We start from the raw sequence: 21,782 nt of genomic DNA, 5'->3' as shown, positions 1-21,782 counted from the left end.
GCAGTATGGGCCGGGAGAACTGCCTGGGTCTGCGTGGGCCCCAGGGCAGGGCTCCCTCTGGGTGTTGCCTTCTGTGCAAGTGCCATGCTTGTGCCGTTTGCATGTCCCAAGTGCGTGTGTGCCATTTGCGTGTGCCGCACATGTGCCATTTGCACATGCTGTGTGCACGTGTGCCGTTTGCATGTGCTGTTTGCATGTACCATGTGCATGTGTGCCATCTGTGCCATATGCGGGTGCCAGTTGCATGTGCCATGCGTGTTGGCCGTGAGCGCGTGCTGTTTTCGTGTATGTGCCATGCGCGTATGTGCTGCGTGTTGGCCGTGCACGTGTGCCACGTGCATGTGTGCCATTTGTGTATGCCGTGTGTGTGTTGTGAGCGTATGCTATGCGCATGTGTGCCATGCGCTTTGCGTGTGTGTCATGTGTGTGCTGTTTGCATGTGTGCCATTTGTGTCATGCACGTGCCATTTGCGTGCGATGCGCATGTGCCACACGTCGTTTGCTTGCGTGCCGTGCATGTATGGCATCTGTGTATGTGCCGTTTCCGTGTGTATTGTTTGTGTGTGCCATGCACTTGCCGTGCATGTGCCATTTGTGTGTACCACGTGCATGTGCCGTTTGTGTGCACTGTACACGTGTGCCATTTGCATGTATGCTGTGCACGTGTGGCGTGCATGTGTGCCATTTGCATGCCATGCATGTGTGCCTTGCGTGTGCTGTACGTGTGCCATTTGCATGTACCATGCACATGTGCCGTTTGTGTGTGCCGCATTCCTGTGCTCGTGTGCCAGGTTCGCATGTGTGCCATATTCACGTGTGCTCAGTGTGTGCCATATGCATGTGTGCCTCACGGGTCCTCCTCACAGCACCATGGGGAAGAGGCACCAGCCAGGGCACACCTCCTGGTATCTGCTAGGTCTGCCAGGCCCTAGCTGAAGCTGAGTGCCCCCCAGTTCCCCTGGGAGGGCCTGCGCCTGGAGTCTGGTGTGTCCCCGAGGGCACCCCCAAAGCAACACAGAGGCAGAGGAGTCCCGGCCCTGCACACCTGGTGCTGCTCCAGCTGCCGCTCATTTGCCTGTGGCCCTTCCTCCCTTGTTTGCGTGCCCCCCTGGCAAACAAACTCTACCCCCAGCAGGAGCCACCTGTGTGCCTGCCACGCAGGAGTGGCCCAGACGGGGGTCAGCAGTGTGAGTACAGCTGGCCATGCGGTTCCTACAGCTTCTAGGCGTCAGACTCTGGCAGAAGAAAGGCTGAGACCCTCAAGGAACTCTGCTCCCAAGCAGACTGGGAGGGCACCACCACCACCCCAGGGCCCTCCCCAGCTGCAGGGTGGAGGCCTGGCTGTCCGGCTGCCCACTGGCCTGACTGGTCTGCAGGCCTAGGGAGCCCATCCCTGCTGCCCCTGGCTCTGGCCAGCACAGCCTTGAGTGGGACCCAGAAGCTCCCGGGGCTGGGTAGGAGGCATTTCTGTGCTTATGAAAAGCCCCAGAGCTGGGTGTCTCTGCATCCCTCCCACGTAGCTGAGACCTCAGAGCCCTGGAGGCCCCTTTGCCCCTCTCCTCTCCACAGCCTGCCGGGCAACTCCAGGAATCGGGGGGTGGCGAGGGGCTCAGCCACAGGCAGGGAACAAGGCCATGGCCAGCGACTGAGCAGAGCCTGCCTGCCGGTCATCGCTGGCCATAGAGCCTGGCAGTGGCCTCAGGCAGAGTCTGACGCCCACAAACTTTCAGGCCCAGGAAGCGAGGACACCACTGGGGCCCCAGGGTGTGGCAAGTGAGGATGGCAAGGGTTTTGCTAAACAAATCCTCTGCCTGCTCCCCGCCCCGGGCTCACTCCATGTGAGGCCCCAGTCGGGGCAGCCACCTGCCGTGCCTGTTGGAAGTTGCCTCTGCCATGCTGGGCCCTGCTGTCCTGGGCCTCAGCCTCTGGGCTCTCCTGCAACCTGGGGCGGGGGCCCCATTGTGCCTGTCACAGCAACTTAGGATGAAAGGGGACTACATGCTGGGGGGGCTGTTCCCCCTGGGCGAGGCCGAGGAGGCTGGCTTCCGCAGCCGGACACGGCCCAGCAGCCCTGTGTGCACCAGGTACAGAGGTGGGACGGCCTGGGTCGGGGTCAGGGTGACCAGGTCTGGGGTGCTCCTGAGCCGGGGCCGAGGTGGCCACCTGCGGTTCTGTGTGGCCCCAGGTTCTCCTCAAACGGCCTGCTCTGGGCACTGGCCATGAAAATGGCCGTGGAGGAGATCAACAACAAGTCGGATCTGCTGCCTGGGCTGCGCCTGGGCTACGACCTCTTTGATACGTGCTCGGAGCCTGTGGTGGCCATGAAGCCCAGCCTCATGTTCCTGGCCAAGGCAGGCAGCCGCGACATCGCCGCGTACTGCAACTACACGCAGTACCAGCCCCGTGTGCTGGCTGTCATTGGGCCCCACTCGTCAGAGCTCGCCATGGTCACCGGCAAGTTCTTCAGCTTCTTCCTCATGCCCCAGGTGGGCGCCCCCCACCATCACCCACCCCCACCCAGCCCTACCCGTGGGAGCCCCTGTGTCAGGAGATGCCTCTTGGCCCTTGCAGGTCAGCTACGGTGCTAGCATGGAGCTGCTGAGCGCCCGGGAGACCTTCCCCTCCTTCTTCCGCACCGTGCCCAGCGACCGTGTGCAGCTGACGGCCGCCGCGGAGCTGCTGCAGGAGTTCGGCTGGAACTGGGTGGCTGCCCTGGGCAGCGACGATGAGTACGGCCGGCAGGGCCTGAGCATCTTCTCGGCCCTGGCCGCGGCACGTGGCATCTGCATCGCGCACGAGGGCCTGGTGCCGCTGCCCCGTGCCGATGACTCACGGCTGGGGAAGGTGCAGGACGTGCTGCACCAGGTGAACCAGAGTAGCGTGCAGGTGGTGCTGCTGTTCGCCTCCGTGCATGCCGCCCACGCCCTCTTCAACTACAGCATCAGCAGCAGGCTCTCGCCCAAGGTGTGGGTGGCCAGCGAGGCCTGGCTGACCTCTGACCTGGTCATGGGGCTGCCCGGCATGGCCCAGATGGGCACGGTGCTTGGCTTCCTCCAGAGGGGTGCCCAGCTGCACGAGTTCCCCCAGTACGTGAAGACGCACCTGGCCCTGGCCGCCGACCCGGCTTTCTGCTCCACCCTGGGCGAGAGGGAGCAGGGTCTGGAGGAGGACGTGGTGGGCCAGCGCTGCCCGCAGTGTGACTGCATCACGCTGCAGAACGTGAGCGCAGGGCTAAATCACCACCAGACGTTCTCTGTCTACACAGCTGTGTATAGCGTGGCCCAGGCCCTGCACAACACTCTTCAGTGCAACGCCTCAGGCTGCCCCGCGCAGGACCCCGTGAAGCCCTGGCAGGTGAGCCCGGGAGATGGCGGTGTGCTGTCCTCTGCACGTGCCCAGGCCACCAGGCACAGCCACCACGCCTGAGCTGGAGGTGGCTGGCGGCTCAGCCCCGTCCCCCACCCGCAGCTCCTGGAGAACATGTACAACCTGACCTTCCACGCGGGCGGGCTGACGCTGCGGTACGACAGCAGCGGAAACGTGGACATGGAGTACGACCTGAAGCTGTGGGTGTGGCAGGGCTCAGTGCCCAGGCTCCACGATGTGGGCAGGTTCAACGGCAGCCTCAGGACAGAGCGCCTGAAGATCCGCTGGCACACGTCTGACAACCAGGTGAGGTGAGGGCGGGTGTGCCAGGCGTGCCCGTGGCAGCCCCTGCGGCAGGGCGCAGCCTGGGGGCGGGGGCCGTTCCAGTGTCCCATGGGCGTGCCCAGCCGAGCAGAGCCAGACCCCAGGCCTGTGCGCAGAAGCCCGTGTCCCGGTGCTCGCGGCAGTGCCAGGAGGGCCAGGTGCGCCGGGTCAAGGGGTTCCACTCCTGCTGCTACGACTGTGTGGACTGCGAGGCGGGCAGCTACCGGCAAAACCCAGGTGAGCCGCCTTCCCGGCAGGCGGGGGTGGGAACGCAGCAGGGGAGGGTCCTGCCAAGTCCTGGCTCTGAGACCAGAGCCCACAGGGGACAAGATGAGCACCCAGCGCCCTTCTCCTCTCTCACAGACGACGTCACCTGCACCTCTTGTGGCCAGGATGAGTGGTCCCCGGAGCGGAGCACACGCTGCTTCCACCGCAGGTCTCGCTTCCTGGCCTGGGGCGAGCCGGCTGTGCTGCTGCTGCTCCTGCTGCTGAGCCTGGCGCTGGGCCTTGTGCTGGCTGCTTTGGGGCTGTTCGTTCACCATCGGGACAGCCCACTGGTTCAGGCCTCGGGCGGGCCCCTGGCCTGCTTTGGCCTGGTGTGCCTGGGCCTGGTCTGCCTTAGCGTCCTCCTGTTCCCCGGCCAGCCCAGCCCTGCCCAATGCCTGGCCCAGCAGCCCTTGTCCCACCTCCCGCTCACGGGCTGCCTGAGCACACTCTTCCTGCAGGCGGCCGAGATCTTCGTGGAGTCAGAACTGCCTCTGAGCTGGGCAGACCGGCTGAGTGGCTGCCTGCGGGGGCCCTGGGCCTGGCTGGTGGTGCTGTTGGCCATGCTGGTGGAGGTCGCACTGTGCACCTGGTACCTGGTGGCCTTCCCGCCGGAGGTGGTGACGGACTGGCACATGCTGCCCACGGAGGCGCTGGTGCACTGCCGCACACGCTCCTGGGTCAGCTTCGGCCTAGCGCACGCCACCAATGCCACGCTGGCCTTTCTCTGCTTCCTGGGCACTTTCCTGGTGCGGAGCCAGCCGGGCCGCTACAACCGTGCCCGTGGCCTCACCTTTGCCATGCTGGCCTACTTCATCACCTGGGTCTCCTTTGTGCCCCTCCTGGCCAACGTGCAGGTGGTCCTCAGGCCCGCCGTGCAGATGGGCGCCCTCCTGCTCTGTGTCCTGGGCATCCTGGCTGCCTTCCACCTGCCCAGGTGTTACCTGCTCATACGGCAGCCAGGGCTCAACACCCCCGAGTTCTTCCTGGGAGGGGGCCCTGGGGATGCCCAAGGCCGGAATGACGGGGACACAGGAAATCAGGGGAAACATGAGTGACCCAACCCTGTGATCTCAGCCCTGGTGAACCCAGACTTAGCTGCAATCCCCCGCAAGCCAGCAATGACCCGTGTCTGCCTACAGAGACCCTCCCGCTCTAGATTCTGACCCCAGGTTGTCTCCTGACCCTGACCCCACAGTGAGCCCTAGGCCTGCAGCACGTGGACACCCCTGTGACCATCTGGGCCCGAGCCAAGCTGTGTCCCTGTCCCTCTGTGTCCAGACCAGGCCTGCCCAGGTAACCCAGACCCACTGTTCTGGAAAGAGGCCCAGAGGGCTCCCAGGGTCCCCGCAACCCACACCGTGAGCTCAGGAAAAGGACAAAGGGAGGCCCCAGCCAGATGGCTGGAAGCCCAAATCAGGCCCTGCCGACCTGACCATGTCCCGCCAGGGCCCCCACCCTGCACCCTGCCAGGCACCACAGCACTGGGAGGCCAGGTGGGGGCACACAGGCATATGCCCAGGGCAGAGCCCGCCGAGGTGGGGGTGGCACCCAGCTTCCTACTCTGACCCTGGCCCAGTGGGTAGACAGCATCGTGACTGTCACCAGTACCAGGGACAGAGCCCAGGTGGGGTGGGGGCGGGGTCCAGCACCACGGCCAGCACCGACCACCAGGACCCTGGAGCCAGCACCATGGACAGAAAACTGCCCACCAGGGTCTGACGCCAGCACCCCGCCAGGCCCACACAGGGTCTCGGGTCAGAGTCCCAGGGTCAGCTCCCAGCAGGGCCTAGAGGAGGCTGGACCAGCTCCCTGTGCCTCATTCCAAGGCAGCCCAGCCGGAGAGAAGGGGCACAGGCCACACAACTGTCCCATAAAATTAAACGCTTTTTAGTGTTTAAAATAAGCAGCATTTACACAGAAGCAGCTCTATGTTAACCATCTAGACGCTGGGACTTTGATACAATATCTACAGCACAGACACGTGGGGGCCAGAGAAGCCAGGAAGGCCGCGGTGTGTGCAGGCCGAGATGTGTGCACGCCGTGTGTGCACTCACCAAGGACGGGCCACCTGACTGCCCATCTCCCCAAGACCTCCCTCCCTGTGGCAGCTGTGCACATCGGGGCCCCTTGACTCTGTGGCCCACGGTCCCTCCCTGCCCTGGCTGGGACACGGTGGGCAGGATGTCCAGCCCTCTCTCGTCTTCCTGTCCCGTCCTCCACGTACTTTCAGACTCGACTGTTGCCGGATGGGAGGGGAGAAGGTGCGGGCTGCTCCAAGGGGCAGCGGCAGGTGGGACAGATGACAGGGTCACCTCCTCCCCCGAGTCACCGGCCAGGCAATAAATAAATAAATTAGATCCCTACTCCAGACAGGGGGCCTGTGCACCGCAGGGGGTTGCCCCGCGTGGACCACCCTGGGGGGCCTGGGCACAGCTGTGCAGGAGGTGGGGGTCAGCCGAGAGCCCAAGGGGGTCTTCCTCATCCCAGGAGGGATCACCACCAGACACAAGGGGTTGGGAGGTCCCTGAGGCTCTCGCTGAGGGGCAGATGGTGGTGGTCCAGCCTGCCCCCCACCCTGCCTCCCATCCTGGCCCCCAAGAAGGCAAGCCCACGCGAGCTCTGCGTGCGGCAGGACCACCAGCTCCCCACCTCAGGCAGGGCTGGGGCACGCGCCATGAGTCACATGATGTCCACAAAGAACTCGCAGGGGTTCCCCATAGCCTTCTGGAAGGACTGGCGGCTGCCTGTCAATTCCGGGGGGACGGCAGCCAGCTCCCGGACAGGGGGTCCCCCGGGTGGCCCCCCCACCACTGTATAGGCCTTGGTCGTGGGGTGGGGTGTGGGGAGCCCCGGGGCAGTAGCCGAGGCCTGACTGCGTGGGCTGCTGCCACGGCTGAGCTGGCCGGCCGGACGCTCTCGCCAACTGCTCCCCACCCCACTCGGTGCCGTGTGATCCGATTCACTGCCACTGCCCCCAGCTCCCGCCGCCCGACGCTCCTTCTCACGGCCCGGGGCCCGGCGGCTGCTCCGGGTGGACCCACTGCTCTTGCTCCCTGGGAGTGAGAACAGGATGGGGAAGGAGCCTGTCAGCGCCAGGCCCGGCCACGTCCAGAACAACCGCCCCCGCCAGGTGACTGGGCAGGAACGGTGGCCCGTGCAGGACGGGTGGGCGGGGCAGCCATGCAGGCGCGAGGACAGGGCCGGCACCCCCAGGGTCGCAGGGGCAGCTGCGGCAGGCATGGGCTGGTGGGGGCAGTGGGAGGCAGGCAGGGTCCTGGGGCAAGCTGGGCGCCCCCACGCCTCACCCCGATGCTTGAGCTGAGGGCCTGGTCTTGCGGCTGAAAGAATGAGGTGCCAGCGAGGGCCCCTCATGCTCGGTGCCCCCGTGGCCATCCTGGATTCCCCACCCGAGGCCCCACTGTCCCCCCGACCCAGGACCCTGGCCGACGGATGACTCAGCTCAGCCCTGTCCTGGGCTCCCAAGACGCAGTGGGAGCTGGAGGGCGTGGCTGGCTGGGGACATGCTGGAGGACGCCGGGCGGGACCCTGGCTTACCGGCCCAAGGTCCACTCCGCTAGTCCTTCAGTCTAAGGCTTGTTCAGCACAAGACAAGGGATAGCACGAGTTACACGCCCGGCTGCCTGGCACCTGCCCGGCACCCACCCGCCACCAGTGGGGACTGACCGCGGGCTGGGTGGGGCCGAAGTGGGCGCAAGCGCCGGTCGAGGGTCAGTAGACACCCAGCGTGGCTTCTCTGCGGTCCCACACCCTCTGGCCGCCTCTCCTCTCTCGCCCTCCTTCCTGGGCCCTCCACGCCGCCACCTGCACCCCTCCCTGGCCTGCAGACACCCCTGCTGGCCTCACCAACCCCACCCACTGGGGCCTCTGCTCCACCAGGCAACACCTCAGGGACACTCTGGATCCCCGGCCCCTAAACACACCCCAGACAGGGGCACAAGGCTAGGATGCACGGCACCATCCACGTCAGGCTCCCTGCCCGGGCTGCAGCTGCCACCCTCCTGTGTCCTGAGGCCTAGAAAGTGACCCTGTCAGACTCCTTGGCCACCCCTGCCCTGTCCTTGTCACACGGCCCTTGGCCACATGGTCTCACGGCCTCCTGCCTCTACCATAGGAGAACCACCAGCCGCCACCCCTACCAGGCACAGCCGCCCAGGCTGCCAGGCTCCTGGAGGCCCCTCATCCCAATCCCACCCAGATGAGGTGGGGTCCAGGCTGCCCCTGTGTGAGACGCTTCCCTGTCCTCCCCATTCACGCTGGCTCCTGGATCCCCCTGGCACTTGCCCTTTCCAGAAGGAGCCCACTCAGGGCCCAAGTACACAGCAGGAGCATGGGATTGGGGTCAGCAGAGAAGCAGGGCGGAGCAGCAGCAGGGTGGGGTGGAGCTGGGGGCGGAGCAGCAGCGGGGTGGGGCGGAGCTGGGGGCGGAGCAGCAGCGGGGTGGGGCGGAGCTGGGGAAGGGCAGGTAGGGGCGTTCTCACCTTCACTCTGCTGACTCCCAGTGCTGCCGCTGCCATAGCTAAAGCCCGGGTCCTGGTAGGCAGGCGGGAAGCAGGGTGGGGGCCCCGGGTACTGGTAGGGGTAGCCCTGACCCAGAGGCCAGGGGGCAGCCGGGTGGGGCAGCGGGGCCAGCGTGTCCTGATCCGAAGCCCCACTGGAGCCACTGTTGAGGTTCAGGGTGGCGAGATCTGGCGGGGGAGGGTAGGTGAGGGCCGCGGAGGGGCCTCCGGCGTTCCCCTCCCCTCCGCCCTGAAGCCCGAAGCCCCCACTCACTGCTGCAGAGATCCCCGAAGACGTAGTAGCACTGCTCGGAGAAGGTGATCTTGTTGACCGTGTGCCGCAGGAAGCCGTGCTTCAGCAAGCTGCTGGCGTACTTCCGGGCCTCCCGCCGCTCCTTGAAGCCCTCCACGTGCGTGTACAGCCAGTCCACCACGTCCGCCCCTGGCCGGCACCAGCGGTCAGCCCGCAGCCTCGAGGCACGCAGCCCCGCCCCTGGCACTATCCGCCCGCGGGGACGGCCACTCACCGATGACGGCATTGGCGATGGTGATCTTGAGCCACATGCGGTCGCGGATCTCCAGTCCCGAGTCTGGCAGCTGCATGACCCGGACGACGGCGCTCATGTCACTCTTCACCGTCAGCGGCGCCTCTTCCAGCTCTGCAAGGCACAGACAGCCCCGCCTCAGCCCCAGCATCTGAAGGCGGGGGACTCAGGGCCCTGCACCCCCAGGGGAGCCTCTGGGCAGAGCCTGCACCAGGGCGCAAGCTGGACGGTGCGTGACAGCAGGGCCCCGGCCCACTGCAGGATGCACCCCCGTGAGGCTGGGGCGTGAGCAGGCGGTTGGACATTTAGTCTCCCACTTCTGCAGACACTTTTCATCAGGATCCTAGGCACAAACTGGGCTGACACCCCACCCTGCAGACCAGGAAGTAATGAGAACAGGGCAGGCCCCTTCCCCTCCCCGCGTGCCCCGCCCGAGAGCGCAGGCTGTTAGTCGTGTTAGCGGCAGGAAGCAGAATGGAGACCTGGCCCCTGCCTCTGACCCCCTGGGTGCTCCCCGCATAGGGGCCCTACGTACATCCCCTGTTCCCAACACACAGACCATGAGCAGGATGGGCTGCACAAGGTGGGCACGGGTGCCTGTGCACACATGTCTGTGCAGGGAGTTGGGGACAGGCAACACACACGTGTCACAGCCCCATGACGGCCACAGGCGGCCATGCTGGAGGCTGGCAGAGACGCCCCCTCCAAGCCTCGGTTTCTGCTGGGGCCCTCAGGAGCTGCCACTTACGTGGAGCACCAGGCACGGAGCTGGTTAGTGAGGAGGAGCTGGTGCGCGTGACGGCGCTGGAGCAGGGACTCGTACCGTAGCGGGGCAGGGCTCCTGTCAGTGCCGCCGTGTGGGACAGCCAGGCGGCGGGGTCGATGGGCCGCACCGGGTCAGCTGGGTGGCCGCCACGTGGCGATGACAGGCGGACAGATGGACAGGGTGGGAGGGCAGGGTGCAGGGCACAGAGGAGAGAGGCCTTCAGGCTAGGTAGGCACCCCCTCCCCATCCCGCCCCGTGTGCCCCGAGGGCCACTCACCCCGTGGGACGGTGAAGTAGCTTCGGGGTGTTGGGTCCCAGCACTTGGCCACAGTGAGGCTGATGGGCCTGCAGGAACGGTGGTCACACAGCAAGGCCCCCATGGTCCCACCTCCCTGCCTGGCCCCTCCCGCTCCAGCGTCCCCAGCCCTCACCCCGTCTGGGAAACGATCTCCCGCAGCACCCGCACGGCATCGTCATTGCTCATGTTCTCAAAGTTCACGTCATTCACCTGCAGGGGTGGGGATTAGGGTGGTGCAGGCAGGGTGTGCAGCTCAGTCCACTGCCCCCGCAGACCCACCCGCAGCCACGTCCCCCAGCAACCCCCGCAGACCCACCCGCAGCCGCACGTCACCCCAAAGTCCCCACGGACCCACCCGCAGCCGCACGTCACCCCAAAGTCCCCACGGACCCACCCGCAGCCGCACGTCACCCTGCAGCCCCCACAGACCCACTCGCAGCTACATGTCACCCCGCAGCCCCCACAGACACACCTGCAGCAACATGTCGCCGGGCTCGATGCGGCCGTCAGCGGCCACAGCGCCGCCCTTCATGATGGAGCCAATGTAGATGCCGCCGTCTCCACGGTCGTTGCTCTGCCCCACAATGCTGATGCCCAGAAAGTGATGTCTCTCTGCAGGAAGAGCCATGAGCCGCGGCCAAGCCCCTGCCCCTGCCCCCAACCCTTGCCCCGAGGCCTCACCCATGTTGAGGGTGACAGTGACGATGTTGAGGGACATGGTGGAGTCGGTTATGCTGCTGAAGGAGGAGGCCTGTGGAGGGGAGGGGGGCGTGTGTAAAGGGCACGGAGCTGCCCGACACTGACTTCGCCTCCCCAGCCCCGCCCTGCTCCACCCTGCTGCCTACCCGGTCCGCCTGCCGAAGGCGCTGCTTCCTCCGCCGGCGTTTGTGCTTCCGGATGAGCCTGGATGAGGTGCTCTGCTCCGTGGAGCTGCTGAGCCTGGGAACAGACTGTCAGAGCTCAGAGGAGCTGAAGACATGGGTAGGGGGGTGGGATCCCGCTCCCCCAATGCTGGGTGGGAATCGCGGGTCTAGGCCAGGCTTGTTCCAAAGCAGGCTCAGTGCCTGATGTCCACGCCCCAGGCCCTGCACACGTGATGTGCATATGAGCACACACGAAAATCCCAGAGACAGGCAAACTGGGCACAGACACATGTAGCCAGATCCACTACTGGCACACCTGCACACATGCACACCTGCACAAGGCATACATGCACACACCTGCACACACGTGCACACGCACACGTGCACACGCACACCTGCACACGCACGCACACCTGCACACACGCACCCCTGCATACTGCACACCTGCACACAGGCACACCTGCATACTCATGCACACACACCTGCACACACGCACCCCTGCACACACCTGCACACCTGCACAGAGGCACACACACCTGCACACACCTGCACATGCACGCGTACACACGTGCACACCTGCACACACCTGCACATGCACACGTGCATGCACACCTGCACATGCACACCTGCACACACGCACATCTGCACACGTACACATGCACACACACCTGCACACGCGCGCACATGCACACACGTGCATTGTGAAAACGCTCCTCACGTGCACACTGTGAAAACGCACCTCACACATACGTGCACACACACACGCGCATCATGTACATAAACGTTTGCACACAGGTACATGCACAAGCAGACGCATGCGCAATGTGAAAACACCTCACACAGACACACATGCACAAGCAGACACGTGCATCATGTACATATTTGCACGCGGGCACACACAGGCGCGCACACACGTGCACAGTGAAAACACCTCATGTGGAACACGTGCACAAGCACACGTGCATCATGTACACAGACATTTGCAGGCACACACATGCACACACACGTGCAATGTGAAAACACCTCATGCAGACACACACACGCACATCACGTACAGACATTTGCAAGTGGGCACACAGGCATACGCGCCCACAGACACTCCCACACACCTGCTCGTGCTGCCATCCTCGTCCGAGTCCACAAAGCTGCTGGACTCAAGCTCGCTGCTCAGGGCGGTGGACGCGCTGTCTGGGGGCAGCCCCACATCCCGCCGTCGGTCTCCCCTTGGGTGCCCATTGGTCCGGGCGGCTGTGGGGGCAGCAGGTTGGGAACTGACTGCAGGGTCTCCCAGAGGTCATGGGTTTGGGGCTGCCTGTGCAGTGCTGCATGCCTGTGGGTCTGGGAGCTGGCGGCTCAACTGTAGGCTCGCTGGGCCTGTGCCTCCACCCGAGCACCGCCACTGGCTGGGGGACAGGAACTGCTGTAATAGGAACATGGCTCATGGGGGTCCCAGGGAGGCTGGGGGTCCACAGCTGGGCAGACGTGACCACTGTACCCTCCTCGCGGTTCCGGCGTCGGGCACGCTCCCGCCGGTGACTGACCATGGACTCCGTGCCTGTCTCATTGTCCATCCCGTCACGGCTGCTGGCCACATTCGGGCTGTGCAACAAGAGCAGGGTGGGTGGGGAGGCCGTGGCCCCAGTCCCTCAGATGCCGCCCAGCCCAGCCTCCCCTCGCCTGTGGGACCCCAGCCCCAGCAGGTGCCACGCCCGCCTACTGGCCCAGGCAGGCCTCCCTCCCCTGTTGGCCAGCAACCCCCATGACAGGCTTGGGGTAGCAGGGCCCAGTGCCCACGGTGTTCTTACTGGAAGGAGGGGGGCCGGGAGTCCCCGATGCCGCCTGTCCGCTCAAGAGGCGGGGGCAGGTCTGTGTGGCTGTCCGTGCCCTGGGACCCCGCATCCGAGTGAGCACCCTCAGCCAGGACCAGCTGTGGAGGGAGCAGGCATGCTCAGGGGAGCCCACCCGCCTTCAGGACGCCTTCTCAGGGCACCCAGGGAACGGGGGGCCAGCAAGCTGCCCTATCCGCACCCAGCCTGCCAGGGCCTCCCCACACCCACCGCCTCCCCCAGGAAGAGCCCCACCCTGGAATGCTCCCCAGGCGAGCCTTGGGGGCCAAGACACAGGGGCTCACCCAGGAGACCACGCGGCCGTTGAAGCAGGGGAGCTTGGCATTGTCATCAGAGATCTCTTCCTTCACCACCCTGTGGGCATATGCTGCCGTGAGGCCCCACCTGGGGGACCCAACCCTGCGGTTCTCGAGGTGAGGCCTGGAGAGCAGGCGCTCCTCCTGCCCGCACAACGTCACTCTGTGGACACCCCTGCTAGCGCATTCTCCTCTTGGGAACCGTCCTTCCTCTCCGTCACATCCTGGGCCCCCACCCCCCCGGCATGGGGACAGTGGCTGTGGACATCCTCACAGGGGCAGCTCAGCCAAAGGCTCTCAGTCCCCTGCAGCGTTGGTCCTCAGCCCCCAGGTAGGGGGACAGCTAGGGTGAGGCCTCCTTGGGAAAGCCCCCGTGCCCAGCTGCCCTCGGTTCATGTATGTGGTGGCCCCAGACGCTGTCTCCAACCACCCCCACCTCATCTGTTCCTGGGGCTTGGAGCCCCCCCCAGGGCTTCCCCCACACTGGGACTCCTCAAGGCCAGGCCCCAGCCTCCTCAGCAGCAGCAGCTGCACCTACCGGGCCCCAAGGCTCCCCAGGCTATTCCCTGTCCCTCGCCCCAGACCTCAGGTCCACCGCTCCACCTCCCAGCCAGCTCCAGACCAGCCGCCCACCCCTCAACAGCCAGGGCATCAGGCCACCTGCATCCACCCCTGCACTCAGACCTGTCATTCCCAACCAGGAGCCCAAAGCCCCCAGCAGCCTCCTCTCCATCAGGCCAGCCATGCCCTATGGCCCCACTCCACCCTCCTGGCGTCTCAGGAGCAGCCTCAGGTCCCAGGCCCTGTGCCTGCCTGCCCAGGGTCAGGCTCTGTGAGGGCGGGGCTTTGCCTGACCCCTGCCCTGCACCCCTAGTCAGGCTCACAGTCCACACACAAGGACTCTCAGACCCGACGGATGGACGTAGGTGGGCTGGGAGGGCCCACAGGTCCCCAGAGGCCGCCCACCACCCTCCTGTCCTGTCCACCGAGCCAGGGAGACAAAGACCTCCACTCACCAAACCTCCCTGCACCTCAGGACCTAGAGGGGCAGCAGGGGATGCGGAGCCGGCAGGGCCCCCAGGAGAGCAAGCTGGCCAGGTGCCTCACCAGTCCACCCCCAGGTCAGATGGCCTTGGGAACGGGGCAGAGGGCACCCAGGCAGGCCGCAGAGGGTCAGGGGACACGAACCAGGAGGAGGCTGGGTGACACGAGCTCAGAGTTCAGAGGGCAGGGAGGCAACCCACACGGCACAGAGGGGATGGCTGGGCAGGGGCAGGTCCCCGGGCCAAGGAGCAAGGCAGGCAGGGCTGTGGTCGACACTCACACTGTGACCTCTGAGGGCCCAGGCAGCAGGCTGGGTAGGATCTGGATGCCGCCTCGTGGCACCCTGCCCTGCCCAGCAGCATTTTCCACGCCCGGGACTTGGGCCCAGTGGAGAAATGGGAGCCCGGAGACGGGGCTTGGCCTGGCCGCACACCTGGCAGGAAGCGGCCTTGTGGCTGCTAGTCCCACTGCGAGCTACAGAGCCACCCCGACTGGCCGCTCCAGGTCCCCTGACCCCGGGGCACCTTGACTCAGCCAGACTCCGAAGCAGCAGGTAGCAGGAGGCCCCCGGCAAAGTGGCAAACCCACACTGTCACCCAAGCCCTGGCCCACCCACTTGCTGGGAAGAGACCCCAAGCCTCAGGGCAGAGTGGACAGCAGGCGGGGCCAGCCCAGGTGGGAGCAGGGACCCCTACCTAGCCCTCTGGGGTCCTGCAGCTGCCTCCCCAGGCCTCCCAGGGCCAGGCCATGGCCATGAGGTAGACGCCCCCAAAGAGCAGAGAAGGTCACTTCTCAGACCCCTCCACGTCTGCTGCCCCCACACAGGAGCCTTCCCAGGTAAGACCATGACCCCATGCCAGGCTGAGGCCGCCACAGTGAGAGGCTGTCACACCTGAAAGGCTGGAGCAACCCAGGGTGAGGCGGGCCCCACGGACACCGAGGCCACCACCAGCTGCCGCCAGGGGGCCAGGGCCCACGGTGAGCCCTTGTCTCTAATGGACCTGACCACAGCAGAGACCCTGGCAGGGTCCCCACCTCAGTCCCTGACACACGGCCCCAGGTGGCCTGGCCGGCAGCTTCTCCCCTGCCACACCCAACCCCAGCACCCTCTGACTCACCTGAGGGAGACACTCAGTCACCCAGCACCCTCTGACTCACCGGAGGGAGACTCGGCCACCCAGCACCCTCTGACTCACCGGAGGGAGACTCGGCCACCCAGCACCCTCTGACTCACCGGAGGGAGACTTGGCCACCCAGCACCACAGGACAGCACCCACCTGGCTCCACCGGAAGAGGGCCCTGCCCCCTCCCACCATCCAGAGTGGCCCAAGCCCGCACGGCCCACCCAGTCAGGGCCTCACGAAGACCCCAGGCTGCCTGGGATGTCCCTGCCCCCTGCTCCCTCACAGATGTCCAGCCAGGACCCAGAGGCCCTACTCACTCCGCCCTCTTCAGCCCAACAGGGTGTAACAAGTCCTCCCTTGCCCCCAGTGGCAGGGTGCAGACCCAAGCCTGGCTGGGCCAGGAGAAAGGCAGCAGGACCCAAACAGCACAGAGGGAAGGGTGGGGTCTGCCTGGGGCTCCAGGGGTCAGCTACCCAGGTCCCAGGCAGAGCCCTGCCGTCCCCACCCCAGCCAGATGGGGGAGGGTGCTGGAGGCTGGCCAGGCATTGGGGGCGCACCCACCACCCGGGGTCCCCGCGCCTCTGTAGCAGCCTCCGCTGAAACTCACGGCAGCTGCCAGGGGCGCCCCTGCCAGCACTGTGCCCCCACCTTGGGATTCCGTGAGGCCTGGCTGACCTGTGTGCTGCCCCCACAGACCCGCCCCGGGGAGGAATCCACTCAGAGGCAGCGCCCTGGGAGCCAGCATGGCCACGCAGGATGCAGAGAACCCTCCAGACTCCCAGAGGCCACAGCCAGCTGCCCTAGACGTGGCGTGGTCCCGAATGCACCCCATTCTCCCAAGGCGGAGCAGGAAGCTGGCAGGGGTAGCTGGCCCAGGACAGGCGGCGCAGAGCCATCCTGCGCCCTCAGAGCCCCCTGTGCACGCCCCAGGTCGGGGCCCTCAGCCTTGGGGGTCTGTGGCCTCCCAACCCCTGACCCCAGAGCCAGCGGCTCTCCACCAGCCTGTCCCCTGGGTGGTGCCGAGTCCTGGGATCTCTCTGTGCCCCTCCCCCGGTTCAGGACACACAAGCTCAAGTGTCCCTGCTAGGCCATGGCTATGAGTGCAGTAGGTGAACTGCCTGGACCCTCCCAACACCAGGGAGGCACTCAGGGCACAGAGAGGCTGAGTCACAGACCCCAAGTGGCACAGCCAGGGAGGGTGGAGTGGGAACTCCCCCCGCAGCCCAGGCCAGGCAGAGCCTCCCCAACTCCATAGCTCCCCACAGCACCACCCAGGACACAAGGAGCTGTCATAACACCGAGGCCCATGGCAGGCGGCCCTGGGGACCAGGGCTTTGGGCCCACAACCTTGCCTCCACCCATCCCCCAGTCCCAGGCCCGGGCCACCCCCACCTCGGAGATGAACTGTGGGAGCTGTGCCCAACAGACGGGCTCGGTGCCAAGTCCAGCAGGCCCAGCATCCGCCACGCACCCAGCAGTGGGGACCCGGAGCCAAACACCCTCCCTCCTCTGCCTCGGCCCAAGGCTGGGCGAGACCCCCTGCCAACGACCAAACCCAGCACCAGGCAGAGACCCTCCCCAATTCTGCCCTCCTCCCAGCCCTGGGGATCTTGGGTCAGAATAGCTGTGACCAGGGCATGAAAAGTGGAGGACAGGCAGGGGACCTTCACCCACTGGGCCAAAGCCGTGCGTGGGGAGTGGGGTCCAGACCAGGGCACGTGGCTGTGGCCACGACACAGGCTCCCTGCACTGCAAGGTGGTCAGTCATGCTCTGGAGCAGAGGCTGGGGAACCAGGGCTGGGCTGAGAATGCAGCAGGGGCTGGTGCAGGAACCCCCGACTCACCAGGGCCTCCTCAGCGTCCCCAGCCTGAAGCTCCCTCTCTTATGAAGGCCAACCCAGACCAGCGAGGACCTGCCTTCTCTTCCCCCCATCTCCAACTACATTCACTTGGCATCCAGGGCCAGTGTCTAGTTCAGCAGTCGCTTAAGCTAAAGTATTACTGACCAACCAGCCCCTCCCACGGGGGTTCTATTCCACAGAACAGACAGTGCTGAGAGGTCTGCGGGTAGAACTCAGGGGAAGGGATGAAGGAAGTAATTGATGAGGGTCCTCCGTAGGCTCCTGAGGCCACCAGCCAGAGGACCAGGGAGGACACAGAGCAAGGCCCCCATCCCAGCCAGAGGACCAGGGAGGACACAGAGCAAGGCCCCCATCCCAGCCAGAGGACCTGGGAGGCTACAGAGCAAGGCCCCCATCCCAGCCAGAGGACCTGGGAGGACACAGAGCAAGGCCCCCATCCCAGCCAGAGGACCTGGGATGACACAGAGCAAGGCCCCCATCCCAGACAGAGGACCTGGGAGGACACAGAGCAAGGCCCCCATCCCAGCCAGAGGACCTGGGAGGACACAGAGCAAGGCCCCCATCCCAGCCAGAGGACCTGGGAGGCTACAGAGCAAGGCCCCCATCCCAGCCAGAGGACCTGGGAGGCTACAGAGCAAGGCCCCCATCCCAGGCAGAGGACCTGGGAGGCTACAGAGCAAGGCCCCCATCCCAGCCAGAGGACCTGGGAGGACACAGAGCAAGGCCCCCATCCCAGCCAGAGGACCTGGGAGGACACAGAGCAAGGCCCCCATCCCAGCCAGAGGACCTGGGAGGACACAGAGCAAGGCCCCCATCCCAGGCAGAGGACCTGGGAGGCTACAGAGCAAGGCCCCCATCCCAGCCAGAGGACCTGGGAGGACACAGAGCAAGGCCCCCATCCCAGCCAGAGGACCTGGGAGGACACAGAGCAAGGCCCCCATCCCAGCCAGAGGACCTGGGAGGACACAGAGCAAGGCCCCCATCCCAGCCAGAGGACCTGGGAGGACACAGAGCAAGGCCCCCATCCCAGCCAGAGGACCTGGGAGGACACAGAGCAAGGCCCCCATCCCAGCCAGAGGACCTGGGAGGACACAGAGCAAGGCCCCCATCCCAGCCAGAGGACCTGGGAGGACACAGAGCAAGGCCCCCATCCCAGCCAGAGGACCTGGGAGGACACAGAGCAAGGCCCCCATCCCAGCCAGAGGACCTGGGAGGACATAGAGCAAGGCCCCCATCCCAGCCAGAGGACCTGGGAGGACACAGAGCAAGGCCCCCATCCCAGCCAGAGGACCTGGGAGGACACAGAGCAAGGCCCCCATCCCAGCCAGAGGACCTGGGAGGACACAGAGCAAGGCCCCCATCCCAGCCAGAGGACCTGGGAGGACACAGAGCAAGGCCCCCATCCCAGCCAGAGGACCTGGGAGGACACAGAGCAAGGCCCCCATCCCAGCCAGAGGACCTGGGAGGACACAGAGCAAGGCCCCCATCCCAGCCAGAGGACCTGGGAGGACACAGAGCAAGGCCCCCATCCCAGCCAGAGGACCTGGGAGGACACAGAGCAAGGCCCCCATCCCAGGCAGAGGACCTGGGAGGACACAGAGCAAGGCCCCCATCCCAGGCAGAGGACCTGGGAGGACACAGAGCAAGGCCCCCATCCCAGCCAGAGGACCTGGGAGGACACAGAGCAAGGCCCCCATCCCAGCCAGAGAACCTGGGAGGCTACAGAGCAAGGCCCCCATCCCAGCCAGAGGACCTGGGAGGCTACAGAGCAAGGCCCCCATCCCAGCCAGAGGACCTGGGAGGACACAGAGCAAGGCCCCCATCCCAGCCAGAGGACCTGGGAGGACACAGAGCAAGGCCCCCATCCCAGCCAGAGGACCTGGGAGGACACAGAGCAAGGCCCCCATCCCAGCCAGAGGACCTGGGAGGACACAGAGCAAGGCCCCTGTCTTGAACCTCCAGCATCACCCCACTCCATTCTTTCCAACCCGCACAGCCCAGCCCAGCCCTGACCTCTGCAGCCCCACTGACTCCCAGCCCCCTGTAAGTCTGCATCCTCCAAAGCTGTACACTGAAGCTCCCCTGTCTCTTTCCTGGCCGCATCCCCAAGCCTGCCTCGACACCCAGACCTGCCCACCCTGTTCCCAGGCCCGGGCACCCACGCGTCCTCCAAATGTGCCCAGCAGGTGCAGCCACTGCTGGAAGTGCATTAGGGCAACAGCCAGGCTGTCTCTGCCCTGGGCAGCCCCCGGTGGGTGTCAGGAGCAGAAGGCGGACTCCCCCAGGGCTTCATCCCAGAGCGTGGTCCAGGAGCAGAACCTGGGGGCTGGGCACCTCCTCACTACGCATTTCCTGGTGGCACACATTTGCAACAAAGAGCATTACTGACTTTGGTAACTTTCGTTAGAATAATAAACTAAGTTAAAAACAAAAGTACCTGACACATGCCCCATGCTCAAGGCCAAAGCAGCCCAGGCCCAGAGAAGCAGGGACTGCAAGGTGCCCCAGCAGGGGAGGAGCCCGGACCAGACTCAGAAAACAAACCGCCCCCTCCTGCCCAACCTGATCAGAGCGGGCAGGAGGGCCGCTGAGCCGAGTGGGGAGCGCCCAGCCTTCAAAGGCTGCCAAGGACGCACCCTGCCCTCTCTGCTTTGCCTGGTCGTGGGGGTGGGGAAGGAAAGTACAGCTGTCCAGATGTCCCTTGGGCCCCCCTGAGAGCCCCAGAGCGGACCCAGCCTGACTGGACCTGGGGCTGCCTGAGAACCCTGCAACCACAGAATCCAGGAAACAACCTTAATGTCACAATCCCAAGAAGCGGGCACACACAAGCACACGGCTTGCAGGACGCTCACCTCCTGGGGCCACGAGGCCTGAGCGGGCTCAGCCCAACACTGTTGAGCTGGGACTAGGGACTCAGGTTACTGGTGGCTGGGCCGGGCCAGGCCAGGCCTCAAGCAGATGGCCAGGCTCCTGCTCCCTGTCCCAGAGGGCCCAGCTCAGCACAGCAGGGGTCTCCTCGCCTGGAACACCACCACCGAGGCCCAGCAGGGAGACGCTGACCCACGCTGCCCCGAAACAGCAGATGGTCTGGGCTGCTCCGGGAACGCAAGTGCTTTGTGGCTCAGTGGGGACGAGGCCCACAGGGAGCTCAGGACACGGGTAGGCGAATAAAGTTTCATGGTCACCAGTGGCCCTTGACCTCCACCCTGTCACAAGGACCCTGCAGAAGGGGGCCAGGAGAACCTGTCTTGACCCTCGGGAAGCTTCTGCAAACCCTAGCAGACAGGTTGGTGAACCTGTACCCCCATGTCTCCCCATCCCAGCTAGGGAACCCCACCCTGCTTCCTTCCCACTGACACGCCCCTGACCCCAGCCCGCACCAACGGCAGGCGCTCCCGGCCAGCCCCGGTGGAAGCGATGCGGCCGACCGAGTCTGACACGGGCCAAGGCAGGACTCGGGGCCGGGAAGCTGGGGCCAGGGACGCCGGGAACCCCGCCCGCCATCGCCCCGCTCCACGGACAGGTGGGCGCGCGCCGCACACGGGCCGAGGCCGCCACCCGCGCCGCATCTAGCGGAGGCGCGTCGCGGTCGCAGGTCCCCGGGGGCGCGGACGGCTCAGGACCCCCGCCCCGTCCCCGCGCGGGCAGGTGCGACCCCCGAGCCCGCGCCAGGCTCGCGCAGGCCTCGCGGCCGACTGACCCGAAGTCCTGGTCCATGGACTTAAAGAAGAATTTGTAGGCGTGCACGGGCCGGTTGCTGAGCACGTTCTTGAAGTCGGCCAGCGTGACGCGCTCGGGGGCCACGGGCAGCTTGACCAGGTACGGCGTCTCCTCCTCGTCCATGTGGTAGATAATCTTGGTCTCCGCCATGGCGCGGCGGCGGCGCGGAGCCCGCGCGCTCAGGGCCCGGCCCGGGGCTCGGACGCGGGGCGCTACCCGCCCGCCCGCCTGCGCCCCGCCCGGCCCGCACCGCTCTCGGCCCCGACGCTCCGAGGCCCCCGGGCGCCCCCGCCCGACCGCCCAGGCCCCGGCCGCCGCCCCCGGCTCCCGCGCGCGTCCCGACTGCTGCCCCGCGGCCCGCGGCCGCCCATCCGCCCCCGGCCCGGGAGCGGCGCGAGGGACGCAGCACGGAGGGCGCGCTCAGCCCCGCCGCCCTCCCGCCTGCGCCCCTCGGGCCGCGCCGTTAAAGGGACCGCCCGGCCCGGGGCCCTGAGCGTGGCCGCGGGGGGGCGCCCGAGCGCGCGGCGTTGACGTCACGGGAGCGCGCGGCGGAGGCGGGGCGCGGCTGCGCAGACGCAGGCGCTCCTCGCTCGCCCCGCCCCGGCCCCGCCCCCGCGCGCGGGCCCGCGCTCCCTTCCGCTCCGGAGCCTGGGACGCGCGCCGCTGCATCCGCGCGCAGCCTGGCTGTGGGCCCGTGGGCGCCGGGGCGCTCGGGTCGGGCGGAGGGACCCCGGGGACGCCGGGTGCGCGGCGCTGAGGTGGCGCCCGGTCGCTCTGCGCCACCGCGAAGACTCCCGACTCGCGTGCCCTCTGCCGGTCCCAGGCAGCAGGCCGAGCGGATGCGGGGCGCGCGGGGGCGCGGACGTGCACGGAGGCGTCGGAGCGCCCGGCGGCGGGAGGGATTTAGTCCTGGGGTTCTCCGCAGGGCAGGGGAGACTTCCGA

The 21,782-nt window shown here is 66.3% G+C and overlaps 2 protein-coding genes across 4 annotated transcripts; one reads left to right on the top strand and one right to left on the bottom strand.

The window, feature by feature from the left end:
- The first annotated feature begins 671 nt into the window (after positions 1-671).
- On the top strand, positions 672-7,012 carry TAS1R3 (taste 1 receptor member 3). The gene is made up of 6 exons (XM_055382048.2): positions 672-2,084; positions 2,186-2,486; positions 2,572-3,354; positions 3,469-3,672; positions 3,807-3,927; positions 4,054-7,012. Exons 1-6 carry the CDS (start codon positions 1,894-1,896, stop codon positions 5,010-5,012), a joined length of 2,559 nt encoding a protein of 852 aa, XP_055238023.2. The 5' UTR covers positions 672-1,893; the 3' UTR covers positions 5,013-7,012.
- DVL1 (dishevelled segment polarity protein 1) lies at positions 5,824-21,258 on the bottom strand. Of its 3 annotated transcripts, XM_055382075.2 has the most exons (16): positions 20,820-21,100; positions 13,078-13,147; positions 12,752-12,873; positions 12,442-12,545; positions 12,056-12,194; positions 10,929-11,022; positions 10,765-10,834; positions 10,556-10,695; positions 10,217-10,293; positions 10,063-10,130; positions 9,768-9,920; positions 9,002-9,133; positions 8,749-8,916; positions 8,457-8,663; positions 7,513-7,550; positions 6,871-7,010 (listed from the first exon to the last, which is right to left on the bottom strand). In XM_055382075.2, exons 1-15 carry the CDS (start codon positions 20,987-20,989, stop codon positions 7,540-7,542), a joined length of 1,725 nt encoding a protein of 574 aa, XP_055238050.1. In that variant the 5' UTR covers positions 20,990-21,100; the 3' UTR covers positions 6,871-7,010; positions 7,513-7,539. The 3 variants fall into 3 exon arrangements, with proteins under 3 accessions (XP_055238047.1, XP_055238036.1, XP_055238050.1); XM_055382072.2 differs by lacking the exon at positions 7,513-7,550 and having other exon boundaries at positions 5,824-7,010; positions 20,820-21,258; XM_055382061.2 differs by lacking the exon at positions 7,513-7,550 and having other exon boundaries at positions 5,824-7,010; positions 9,843-9,920.
- Between the last annotated feature and the right edge of the window lie 524 nt (positions 21,259-21,782).

The sequence above is a fragment of the Gorilla gorilla genome, chromosome 1 (genome assembly GCF_029281585.2).
Source record: "Gorilla gorilla gorilla isolate KB3781 chromosome 1, NHGRI_mGorGor1-v2.1_pri, whole genome shotgun sequence".
Lineage (NCBI taxonomy): Eukaryota > Metazoa > Chordata > Mammalia > Primates > Hominidae > Gorilla > Gorilla gorilla.
Note: the sequence above shows the minus strand (reverse complement) of the source record. Positions and strands in the feature narration are given on the sequence as shown.

Excerpts from the sequence above, each read along its gene's own strand:
- TAS1R3 (XM_055382048.2), top strand. The coding sequence starts at position 1,894 with ATGCTGGGCCCTGCTGTCCTGGGCCTCAGCCTCTGGGCTCTCCTGCAA. Across the intron at positions 3,673-3,806 it reads GGCACACGTCTGACAACCAG|AAGCCCGTGTCCCGGTGCTC; the intron begins GTGAGGTGAGGG and ends GCCTGTGCGCAG. Across the intron at positions 3,928-4,053 it reads CAGCTACCGGCAAAACCCAG|ACGACGTCACCTGCACCTCT; the intron begins GTGAGCCGCCTT and ends CCTCTCTCACAG.
- DVL1 (XM_055382072.2), bottom strand. The coding sequence starts at position 20,989 with ATGGCGGAGACCAAGATTATCTACCACATGGACGAGGAGGAGACGCCG. Across the intron at positions 12,546-12,751 it reads TCCCGGCCCCCCTCCTTCCA|CCCGAATGTGGCCAGCAGCC; the intron begins GTAAGAACACCG and ends CTTGTTGCACAG. Across the intron at positions 12,195-12,441 it reads ACGCCGGAACCGCGAGGAGG|CCGCCCGGACCAATGGGCAC; the intron begins GTACAGTGGTCA and ends CTGCCCCCACAG.